Here is a 12,615-nt window from a genome sequence, read left to right on the forward strand (position 1 = left end):
GGGGGGGGGCGGGGGCGACGAGAAAGAAGACGCCGTGCCTGCGATGGCTGACTCACACTCACTCACCATTCATGCATTTCTCCGTGTTGTTGTGGGCCTAACCTCAGCTCGACGTCGTAGTGACTCAGCTTCTCGGCGCCCAAGCGACTACGTCGAGCCGCGCATAGTAGCAGGTGGCGCGCATTCTTTAGTTGCTGCACCTCAGGGCGAGTCTTGCGATTTTGGCGATGTTTGAAGTAGAGCTTGGTGCCCCTAGCCGCAGCAGCGAGGAGAGTCAGCCTCAAAAATCAAATATAGAAGTACGTCGAAGGCTTTGAATCCTCTTCTAGAAGTCTCCCAAGGGGAAAGAAAACATTGCTGGAAAAATGTCTACATCGTGAGGGAGTAAGGGAGCAAGGGAGAGACGGAACTGGAAAACCGGAGGGGGGATGATGCGGCGACAATCCAGAACTTCGCTCAGCCATCCAGGCCAAGCGGATAGTCGTCAAGAGGGAAGACACCCGTGTCGGACTTCATGGAGTAGAATGAGGAAAAGGGAGCAATCCGAACGTACAAGGCCAGACTGAAGACAGTCCCGCTTATGGCGCAGACGATTATGATGGCAGTGATGTAGTTCATGTCTTGTCGCCCTTTCTATTTTTCGTTTTTCTCTCTTTATCTTCTTCGTCTCCCGGCTCATTTGTTTTCAGGCCGTTCCAACACGATGATCTCTGGCATTGCGAACCGAGATCAGACGGGAAGGGACCGATTTTCGTGATCTTATCCCGTGTCTGTGTCCACGAAGTAGCCCGTGCCCAATCAACCGCGCGCGTTTCGTGGAGAAATCTCGTGGAGAAGTTTATGATGCGATCGGTACACCGTAATCCGTGTAATCCGTGCTCCGTAGCGCAATGCAATGGCGAGCGCTCAAAGGCGCACGGCCGCTGTCGTGAATTGCTCCGTGTCCTCTCACGACCGTAAATCGTAGTCGGGCGGGATGCGATGGCCGAAGAGGGAACGAGCGAGCGTCGCGGACAGGCTCGGATCGTGGGAAGCCGTGGTTAAAGGGGGCGAGAAAGAGAGCGAGAGAGAGAGAGAGAGAGAGAGAGAGAGAGAGAGAGAGAGAGAGAGAGAGAGAGAGAGAGGGGATGTTGAGGTTGAGAGGAAGGAAGACCCGAAGAAGACAAGAACACCACAAACGATGCCACACCCACAATAAACGACTTTAGCTTGGAGAGGTACTCCCGCCTTTAGTACGTACTCCGTACTTTGCAAAGTAACACGCCAATACTTAGTTACCACGTTGTTGTATCTTGCTGCGGCAAGTTGGTCATAACCGTTCAACTATGGCCATATTTGTACAAAGTACGAACAGTCTTGTTGATGGGAAGTACTTCGGAAGTGCGAAGGCGATACTGGAGGAACACTGGTACGGAGTGTTCACTGCTCAGAACTATGAGATCTTAGCTTTCAGCGCGTCACCGCCCGTTGCGCACCGTTGCGCAACGTAAATAAAGCTGGTCTCCCCCAGTCGATTCTTGACATATGTACGAAGTACCTGGAGGCTGGCAGCCCAAGTTACACTCGTGTCAGATCGGGGAACACTGCGGAGAAACAAAAGCCGATAATAATAATAAGTGCATTCCAATTCAGCTGACCTCCCTCCCCCTTCCCCCAACCGGGAAATCGAGGAAGTGATCGCTTGGCCATTTCCACGCCATGGAACACGGAACCTGGGTCCCTTTGGTCTTGGATTCGCTGGTTGGCCGCCACCCATGACACATTCACAAACTTATGAAATTGTTGACATAGGAGGCATCCTTTCGCCGGATAGTCCCCGACGCCAGACAAAAAATTGGGTTGAAAATCGAGGACAGGTATGAATCGGTTAGTGAATAGAAGAGAGGTCGAGGAAGGAATTGGCAAGCGCTTTCTTTACTCAGCCAGGTCAGAAGGCTTCAGGGAGCTGCACCGAGCTGCAGTATTTGAAGCTGCCCGAGCTGGACGTACCTATTCATAAGTATGTAAATCATGGTGCGTACGTACGAATGAATACGTGTGGTGTTTTTGAAGCTGAGCCGAAACACCCGAGTGCCTGGCCCAAGGGTATATATATATATATATCGTCATTGGCGTTTCTCTCGGTATTACTTGCATTCCAACTGCTGGGTATAGAGTAGCCGATCGCGAGCAAGGGCGGGCGCAGGCGCGGGTGCGGGAGGGACCAACTGATAATTATCCGCAAAGAGTTGCCTTACCGTCGTTGCCTCCATTGCTGTCGCCAGGATTCGCGAATACCTTACAGTCGGCATGGTTAGAACGATTACGAAGTATATACTTCGTAGAACGATCAAGTTTGAATAGGCGAGATTGGCGAGTAGGCAAGTTCCATGGTGCAAACGTGTACCGTTGTGCGTCGAAGCATGGAGTACGACTTGGGTTGGTACGGAGTATTTAGGAACAGAAAGATATTAACCCCGTACCTTACCAACCTTAATTAGTAAGGTGCCTTGATATGATGCAGATGAAGATAAGAATCCCCAGATAGGCACGGGAGTCGCGCTGCTGTGCATTAAAACGTGGAATGATGTTGGGAAATCTCTTCGATATGCAGACCTTGCCAACCAATTGCCAGCCAATGCCAATCAATCCGTCGTCCAGAGTTCCCGCGTTAGATACAACTACACTCTTCGCTCTCCCCATCACAGGATCCAACAGTGTTCAGGATGTTGTCCGATGTACGGTGTGGTGTGTACGTTGTAAGCATTTCTCGGTCACTCGCCCAAATTCCTTCTATCCGTTTTTACTCTGCACTGTCACCTCCTCTTCTCCGGCCAAGACGTCTTGGCCGTCTTGGCGCTTGCCTCTACGGCTCGGCGACTCAGATACTTTTGTATTCCCTTCGAAGGAAGCACGAATACAATGCACAGCGAACGACGAATTATTATTACCCACCTGCCCAATAAATGGGGGCAAGCAAGCACGAGCTCACATGCGAGCAGGGTTACTCCCCGTGTTGTGACGTCGTTCGAGGAACTGCAGGTTGCTGCTCAGACGTAGAGGGGGGGTAGGCTTGGGATGAGGGCGAGTGAGGGCCAGGCCCGGGGGTGCAGTCTAAGGTAGTGTGTGAGTGGTGTGGGACCTGGGATAATCAGAGGTCCAATAAGGCTAACTATGGGGGTTGAAACTCTGTTGTTAACGGGGTCAAAAGGGGGTTCATGGCCACAGGAGCACTCGTGACGGGGGTAAGGGGATTAGAATAAAACGAGAAACGCTCGCCAAGTCTCATCTTTGTGCAAAAACCAAAAACGCCCAGCCCGATGGGCATCCTTGGCGACGCTCGTCCCTCCACTATACCGTTGCTTGATTTCTGATTGAAGAACCGTGGTTGGCCAGAATATGAGAGTTTTTTTTTTACGGTATCCTGCTCAGGTTGCTATTGACTTCTTGGCAGATGCACGTCGAAGGAAAGTCCGGGTCTAGGGGGCTCAAAATCCGAAATCGTGCGTGTTGTTCCTCGCACGAAGGGACGAACGGGGAGAAACAGCGGCTTCAGCGCACGGAGGACTTCGGCAAGACAACGTTGGGGGATCGGCTGCTCCTCACACGCCATATGTATTCGTACATACGAATATCACCTACGAAGTAATTACTTCGCAATTAACCCATCCCGCCGAAGACCGAGGCGCCGGCGATGGCGAATGAGTGTGGCATTGATGTTGTGCACCGAGCCAGCCTTTTGGCTTTCCTAGGTAGACGGGCAAGCTGTCACCTGACTGAGCCTCACTCAGCCTCGCACTGGACACAAATACCGCTGTGCGCTGTTTCATTACCTATAACCGTTGCTTTGAGATTGTGTTTCTTTTGTTTCTATCTCTAGTGTAGGGTTCAGGAAGCAAGAAACGCCACGAAAAAAAAGAAGAAAAAAAGAAAAAAAGGCTTGCAATTCCAGCTTGCATGGGCCACGATCCAGCCATCTGCAAGCTGTTTTGTTTTCGTCTTCCCGTGCTGCAAAGAGTCATGATTGAGGCCTTCAGGAATGCCACAGACGTGCAGACGTGCAGACGTGCAGACGTGCAGAGGCGCAGAGGTGGACAACCTGAAGAACGTAAGTAGAGCACGGCTGGGGAGCATATCGTGTCTCTACCCATATGTATCCGTAAGGTATCTCGTGACTTCCGGAGTACAAGCGAACGTCTGGAATTGCTTTGTGATCCCGAGCAGATCGAAGTACGAAGTCAGGCGGCTGCTTTGTTCGGTAACAAGTACGGACTACAACGTACATACATATTGTGAAACCCCCTCCTTGAAACAAGCCTCTGTGTGTCGGATCGACTGGCTCGATTGAGCCCCAGTCAGCCTCTTAGGCCGGCGCTTCCCCACGCCGAGCGGGGGACAGGCGCATCATGGGGGTTAAAATGTGGGCGCGCTTCGCCGGGCGGTTTAGCGGTGAGGACCCCTATGAGGAACCCCGCTTCCGAAGTCAGCCCAGACGCCTCACAAACCAAACTCTTTCGTCCCGCATACTAATCGTCAGCGGGTTCGATGGCCTCTCACAGGAAAAGTTTTGTTGCCATGTTGGCGATCACAATCTCGTAGTGCTGCCAAAACATATTACACAACAGAGAAGACCAGTCCTGTTTAGGTACGCATATCTTTGGACTCGTGGGGGGAAACGCGTCCCCTCTAGGCTCTCACCCAACCTTTTCGCCGTATGTTTGATACTACTTTCGCACTACGGGGTTTTCCTTTTTTTTTTTTTCGTACCGCCTGTCGTCCCAACTTTATCCTGCCGGCTGTGATGAAAAGGGCAAGTAGATTGATAACCTTGTCGGGAACGGGGCTGTCGGGGCCTTTCGGGCGGACATGGTTGGTCAATGGCTGTCGGCAGATGCGTTTAGGGCACTGACGCCTGCTGCCCAGGCCGTCAAACTCGCACAAACGCAGCCAGTTCTTTGGGCAGTCAGTCCCATGCATGCAGCGTCGTTGTGTACGAAGTAGTACTTGCTGATCGTCCACGATTTAGGACTAGGGCGGGGTTCGTAACTGGCGATTCGAGGCACGTCCAGATGCAATATCTTGTAGCCGACAGATCACGAGGCCGGCGGCGGCGTAGCTAGTGTCTATCTTGTCAGTCCATGTAGCACCTAATAAGTTAAGTGACTGATGGGCCGTGCCGCCAGTGCGGCTACTTTTAGGTAGGTAGGGGGGAGACAACACCTAGTTTCTCTCTGTGTCGCTGTATCTCCTTGTCTTTTGACTCTCTTCCCACCGGGATTCTTGACATGACGGTGCCGGCACAAGCGCATCGGATGCACATTGGGCGGCCCGGAGGAAGTCGCAGCTGATCTGCTGGCAGCCTATAGGGCAAACAGATGCCTGGAACTGATGTATGGGGCAGCTGTGATGGAGATGGTACGTAGCATGACAGTCAGGCTGGTTTGGTGCTCTCCTGGCTCAACCTCAAACTGCTTTCGGCTCCGCTGAAGTTTATGTCAACCGCCGTATGTCAATGTGGGACTAAGGTAGGTGGTTCGGATAGGGCGGCTTTTATGGAATATTCTATCGGCCCATCAACAGGTATAAGAGGGCTTACGGATAGGACTGAACGGCTGGATCGTCACAATTCAGATACTTGACCCAGTTCCAGGCCGACGGTTGGATGCCCTTGCACGGATTTCCAAATAGGTGTCAATGTACACCTGCAAGCACGTTACACAACGTCCCATTAACGATAAATGTGGCTCTGGGATTGGAAACGGAAACGTCTCCACTAACAACGGTTTACAAAGAAACGAGCAGGGAGATCAGTCAGCTTGTGGTTATGCACGTATATATTCGTACCCCAGTTTGTCTTTGGGGAACAAGTTCAGCCGCGTCCAGCCGACCTCGACAAGATGAGTGTTGTCAGGGTCATGTCGTATAGGCACACGGACCACGACGTGGTCCCTAGGGGATCCATGCCTGACTAAGGGCTTCGGATCTCGGGGACCTCGGGTATCAGGATATAATAAGGACGGATACTATCGCACGTCAAATAGGCACTTAAATGATTAACTTAGTAGAGCAGAAATCTCGTGTGTGTGTATTATATCCAGTTATATCTGGGAGAGTCTCTTATGCCCTTAATTTAGATGGTGAAGACTCTATTATGGGTACTATATTATTTAGATCCTATCCGGTCTTTTCCGGTATCTACCCTTATTATATCCTAATACCCGAAGTCCCCGATATCTGGAGCCCTTAGTTATAGAGTAGATCCCCCCTAAATCCCCTATAGACTATATCGTGGTCCTGTCTATACGATACACCCCTTTAGTTAAGGTAGGTTTTCTTAGGTTAACTAACTAATTAGAGGCTTCGGTTTAAACTAAACGCTCTTAACTTTTCTACTATAAAATTAATAGTTAAGGGAAAACGCCCTCGTAAAAAAGATCTAAATCCGCCCTATTTAACCGTTTAATTTAATTCTATGTTAATTAGTTCCTCGATCCTAATTAGCCGGATCTAATTAATTAGATCTATATCTATCGGATCTACCACGCCCTTAGGGGCCTTCATTACGGCCGCTTTAGCGCGTTTAATCTCTTCGTATAGTCGTTTAGACTACTCGATACGGTCCTTTTAATCCGTTAAATTAAGCTATTACTATAGTCTTTTAATTCCTGCCTCTAGTAGTGCCTTCGTTAAACCGTCCGCGATTATCTCCTTTATATTAACGTACGTGACCTTAAAAAGGCCCTACTATACTAACTAACGCGCCTACTAGTTATAAATATCGACGTGCCGTAGCCTTATTTATAGGCGTTATGCCTTCTTATTAACAAGGTTAATAGTCTATTAATTATCGTAGTGTAGCTATAGCTATTATTAGTCTAGCCGAAGCTCTAAATCCCTTAATATCCGGCTAACGAAGAGCGTCTCCTGAGCTACCTTAGTAAGAGCGGGTAGTTCTAACTCTATTAACAACGTCGTGACTATCGGTCATTTACCCGCCTTTTAGTTAACGGTGCCGCCGAAAAGCTTTATCGTATATCCTTATAAGCTCTTACGGTATGGATTATCCCTAAAGGACGCGTCGCTTATTATTAGGAAGAGTCTATCCCTACCGAATTCTAAGTAATAGTATCTTATATAGTATAGGAATAGCGGCACTTATTAAGACCTCTTAAGATAGTTAGAGGAGGGGTTAACGTTATATTAGGAAAGCTTCGAATAAGCGAACGCGATATCGGGTCTTATCACGATAGCGGCGTATAGGATAGAACCGATTATACCCTAATACTAACGGACCTCGGGAATCGACGCGCGTATACCATCGCGGGGTATTAACGGCTCTATCATTAATAACAGGACCTTTAGTGGTTTTCGGCAGAGTATATCTATGTAGTATTTAACCGCGATCTTCTCCACGTAGGAGGATTATAATAGCTATAACCTTCAGGTGGCTCTATCCCTTAGGACCTTAATTCTTAGGAACTAACGGATTTCTTCGCCTCCTAATAACCTATAGCTTCGCTTAAGGGCGGCTTCGAGGTTATCAGCGTCTATCTTACGATCTCTATAATAGATAAGTCCGATATCGTTAACGTAAAAGAATAGAATTAAACCGTCGCGGAGTATAATATAGGGGTTATTAGGTATAGCCGTGAATCCTATCCTTTATAGCGTACCGCTAAATTCCTCTTACTATAGTAGTAGCGATACCCTTAAGCCAAAGAGGGCTTTCCGTAGTAGCAGGACCTTACCTAGTACTTCGTAGCCTTACGGTATCTTTATAAACACCTTTTCCTTAAGGCTAGCGTTAACGAACGCGTTAATAGCATTAAACTGCCTTATTTCTAGGTTAAACCGGGCGGCGATCGCTATTAGTATACGGAAGGACCGCGAGGCTAGCGTTATGGTGTAGTTATCTTTAGTCTCTAACCGTTTTTATTAATCCCCTCGGACTATAAGGCGTGCCTTATACTCAAGGAGGGTGCCCCCCAAATTAAATTTATAGGTATATACCTATCTATAGGCGAGGACTTGTTACTTATTAGCCTAATTACTACCTACCTCCTACTAATAGCCTATCTATTGGTGCCCTTTAAGGTATTCCCCCTTGGCCTATAACTACCGCTCCCGTAACGGATAGAGACGTATATTATAGTAGTGGTTTAGTAGAGACGGGAGATCCTCGCGGGTTATATACGATAGCGATAGCGGCTAGGAGGTATAAGAGGAATCTATAGTACCGATATCATTATCGTTAATAGCTTACTTCCTTGTACGTATAGGGTTATAAGTCCTGCTAGCGTTAAAGAACGCCTTTTAGGCGTTATTGTTCTGGACTTTCTCGGTCGTGTATAGACTTACGATAGTTCTCGCGATAGATAGGCGCGCGGGTAATAGGCGCGCGGCCGACAGGAGTATAGCCGACAGGCACCCCCTAAGGGCACCTATAGCTATTCGTTAGTGGTTATTGTGTTCTTCCACCTTAGCGCCCCTAACCACCGCTAACGCTATAAGGAACGCGCGCGCGGGATCTTCAGGGGATATTAGAAGCATAGGAAACAGTTTAAACCTTATAGTGGTAAACCGTGAAGTATCCGTAGTAATAGCGGTAGCGTTTTCCTAGCCTATAGTAATAGCGATGGTATAGTCTTTTCCTATAGTAATAGTAGTATCCGTAGTAATAGCGGTAGCGTTTTCCTAGCCTATAGTAATAGCGGTGGTATAGTCTTTTCCTATAGTAATAGTAGTATCCGTAGTAATAGCGGTGCCCGTAGTAATAGCGGTGATATAGTCTATAGTAATAGTAGTAGCCTCTCCTATAGTAATAGCGGTAGCGTTAAAGTTACGAGGTTCTAAATCTATAGCCTAATATCTAGGCTATTGATTTAAAACCTTATCTATAGTAATAGTAATAGCCTCTCTTATAGTAATAGCGACGGCCTCGCCTTTATATGTAGTAATAGCGGTAGCGTTAGAGTCTTCCGACTTAGGATCGAATACGTCTACGGCTCTACCCCTTAATAGTAGCCTATTCGCGGTCTTATTAGATTAGGTGATACGGATAGATTATAGGCGTTCCCCGATTTCCTCGGCGGAAGCTATAGCTTATAGCGTTTTAATCCTGCCGTCAAATATCTTATCTTCGTTAAAGACCACGTCTCTCGTGGTAATAATATCTATTAGATATGGTAGCTAAATACGGAAGCTATTCGAGGATTAGTATCCGACGTAATAACCGATCTATACCTTTAGCTCTAGCCTTTATAGGCGGTTCCTTTTAGCTTAGGTACCGCGCGTTTTTATAAAGGCTTTATAGCCGTAAGCTCGTAGGTGCGTAAGGTTAGGTTAACGGCCGCGTAGGCCTTCGTATAGTATCTTCTAGTCGTTAATATATCGTGGCGTTCTATTATATAGATATATAGTAGTCTTAAAGATCTTAGGCTAGATAGATATAGGTAGATTAGCTCTAATCCTTATAGCCCTCGCCCTTCTCTTAACGATACCTTTAATCCATTCTATAACGCCGTTTTAATCCTATAAATATAGTGCCGATAGCTAGCCTTCTACCCCCTTAGTAGCGAGGAAAGCAACGACTTCTAGGTGCTAAAATATCTTAGAATTAGCCCGTAGAACGCGTGGCCTAATATCGAATTAGGTCTTAAGCAGGGTAAAAACATCCTTTAAAGCGTATAGAATAAAGTCTGAGTCCCTTTTCTATAGGTAATAATCCTACATATAACCTATATATATATCTATAACGAATATAATAGACTTATATAGTTCGCCTAGCGATTCCGACTCTTCTAGATCGTGAAAATTAATAGTTAAGGCCTCCCCGGGCTTTAACGGGTAAAAGGATAGTATCCGCCGGATCTACGTAGACACTTACGATTGCCTATACGCGTTATAGTCCGTTATATAAGGTCCCTTTATCTTTACCCCCTAAGTAGCGTTAACGATTATTATAAGAGTATCGGTGCTATAGTGGCTAAGGCGTTCGTGCTACCGTTATACCGTGGTCTTCTACGGTTACCGCGGTTATTATAATCTTCTATACGAGTTATCGCGGGGATACCTTACTAAGACTATAAATACAGTGGCGGCCGTGGCTTCCGCGCGCTCGATTATATACTAGCCGTGGATATTTAGTAGCTTATAAATAGGCCGGTTATTAGCGGAGCTAATAATAGTATCGTTTACGGTGTCCTAGTAATAGCCTTATAGGCGTAGCTAGCGTTCCGAGATAATATTAGTAACGAATTCCTTATAGTATACGACGTCACGGAGGCGTAATAGCCTCTTCGTGCCTAATAGAGATTATATATATAGCTTAACGTCTCCGTATCCGAGGATAGAAGCCTTATAAGTATCCACCTAAAAGGATGAAGATAAAGTATCCGTGAGTAGTCTAATAGCCGTAAAACGGCCTTAATTATTAAAGATATAGATTAACGATCCTAAGTCTAGAATCGTATAGTATAAGAGCGCTCTAGCTTAGTTAATAGAAAGGGATACCCCTTATTCTTATTATAATCTTAATAGTATCGTCGTATAACGACGGCGCGCTACCCCCTAGGTTAAAGGGGCTCCTAGTCTCCCCGTCGTGGTGACAGACAGGTCTTTATAAACTATAGTAGGCGTAGTATTATAGAGTTAATTTTCCTAGACTTCCTCTATCTTATTAGCGGTAATAGCCCCTAAGGCTTCCCGCCTTTTCTATATCGCGGTATCCACGCGGCTTTTAAAACTATAATTACGTATCTTCTTTTCTATAACCTTTATAATATCTTCACGGCTACGCCAGGTATAAAGGCGTATATCCGGCCTTACGTACTAATAGGCGGCAGTAGTATAGGTGTTTTCGTATATCTTATAGGGCCTCCTCGTTATAGGAGGAATAGCCTTTAAGGATATATCGCTACGAGGACGCTTTTTATTATCTTTATTATTAGTAGTATCCTTAGTATCGGGGAGGTTCCTAAGGGTATTAAAGGTGCCTCTCCTAACTCTAGACTTTATAGCGGTGGATTATAGGCCTTTTATATTACTAAGAACCGCCCTTAAAGCCTTTACGAAGTCGTTAATCGTTAGCTCGTTTTCCGTAATCTTATTATAGTTATTTACTAGGTAGTTAGTACTCTATTCCTAGGTAATAGGTCTAATAGCTTTTAACGCGTCTTCTGCTTAACGGTCCGCGATTAATAGCTCTAAAACGCCTATATATTTATAGTGTATTATCGCTATTTTCTAGTTTACCACCTAAGCGTTTATATCCTTAGGTATAGCCTTTATAAGTATAGTATATTATCGGTATAGGACTAAGGCTTCCTTACGGAGGTTTATAGGTATTAGTCCTGCGTGCGCGTATAGGAGAGTAATCTAGGCCCGCGGGTTATTTACTGTATTATCCTATAGCTAGGCGAGGAGATTATATAATATAGTATACACGGTCCTTTCGATATAGGAGCGTACCTTATTAAACTCCTTCTACTACGCGTTATAGTCTGTCGTTTCCTCGCGGTATATACGGCTATCTTATAGGTAGCGTGTACGCCCCTTTTTAAAGAGGTTATTAATAGACGTGGGCGTCCTGGTTAGTAGTTCTTTCGTTACGGCCGTAACCTTCCGGCGAGCAGCCGTCTTCCTTTTACCGGCGGCCGTGGCCGCTATAGTAGCGGCGGCGTCCGTGGTGTCTATAGCCTTATCGCCCTTTAGCGTGATAGTGGAAGATATAGTAGCTATAGCCGTGGCCTCCTCCGCGTTTAGGTCCACGATAAAGGCTTTGTATTTACGAATATTAGGCGGTATAAGCAGGGGGAGGAGATGGGCGTTAGCCTCTTTATCGCTTAGCTTTAGATTAAGGTAATTATCCTAGTAAGAGGCCGATTTACCGCGTATAGCGCGCTCCTAAACCGCCTAATCCCTTTAGTTGATAAGGGTAGTGGCGGCCGCTTTCTATTCGGTATTAAATACGTTAGAAGATATCTTTATTAGTTTATTATTTATCGGTTAGTTAATTAATAGGTAGGTTAATTAATCTTTTAATTACTTTAATTAGGTCGATAGTAGTTATTTAAGAGTACTTATATAGATATGATTATTTCTTTATAATAGAATAGGGGTAGCCTTATTAATATCTATCGTTTAGGCGTTATAAACCGGGCTTATAACTATCGCACGTTAAATAGGTATTTAAATAATTAACTTAGTAGAGCAGAAATCTCGTGTGTGTGTATTATATCCAGTTATATCTAGGAGAGTCTCTTATACCCTTAATTTAGATAGTAAAGACTCTGTTATAGGTACTATATTATTTAGATCCTATCCGGTCTTTTCCGGTATCCACCTTTATTATATCCTGATATCCGAAGTCCCTGATATCCGGAGCCCTTAGTTATAGAGTGGATCCCCCCTGGATCCCTTATAGACTATATCGTGGTCCTGCCTATACGACAGATACCGGAAAAGACCAGATAGGATCCAAATAATATAGTACCTATAACAGAGTCTTTACCACCTAAATTAAGGGCCTAAAAGACTTATATAGATATAACTTAATATAATACACACACACGAGATTTCTGCTCTATTAAGTTAATTATATAAATGCTATTTTAATGTATAACAGGTTAGTCTATC

At 45.8% G+C, this 12,615-nt stretch overlaps 2 protein-coding genes across 2 annotated transcripts in view; both read right to left on the reverse strand.

Annotated features, from left to right (window-relative positions):
* SODALDRAFT_85934 (hypothetical protein) overlaps window positions 1–280 on the reverse strand; it is a 2,204-nt gene extending 1,924 nt beyond the window's left edge. The window contains exon 1 of the mRNA XM_028615749.1: window positions 67–280. Within this exon, the coding sequence (XP_028462385.1) occupies window positions 67–77 (11 nt within the window). The 5' untranslated portion in view covers window positions 78–280. The remainder of the gene's footprint in view (window positions 1–66) is intronic.
* Window positions 281–4,537: 4,257 nt separating this feature from the next.
* On the reverse strand, window positions 4,538–5,626 carry SODALDRAFT_86013 (hypothetical protein). Its single transcript, XM_028615750.1, has 3 exons — window positions 5,198–5,626; window positions 4,988–5,095; window positions 4,538–4,932 (listed from the first exon to the last, which is right to left on the reverse strand). The coding sequence occupies exons 1-3, from the start codon at window positions 5,297–5,299 to the stop codon at window positions 4,666–4,668; spliced, it is 477 nt and encodes a 158-aa protein (XP_028462386.1). The 5' UTR covers window positions 5,300–5,626; the 3' UTR covers window positions 4,538–4,665.
* Between the last annotated feature and the right edge of the window lie 6,989 nt (window positions 5,627–12,615).

Source organism: Sodiomyces alkalinus, assembly GCF_003711515.1.
Source record: "Sodiomyces alkalinus F11 unplaced genomic scaffold SODALscaffold_18, whole genome shotgun sequence".
Lineage (NCBI taxonomy): Eukaryota > Fungi > Ascomycota > Sordariomycetes > Glomerellales > Plectosphaerellaceae > Sodiomyces > Sodiomyces alkalinus.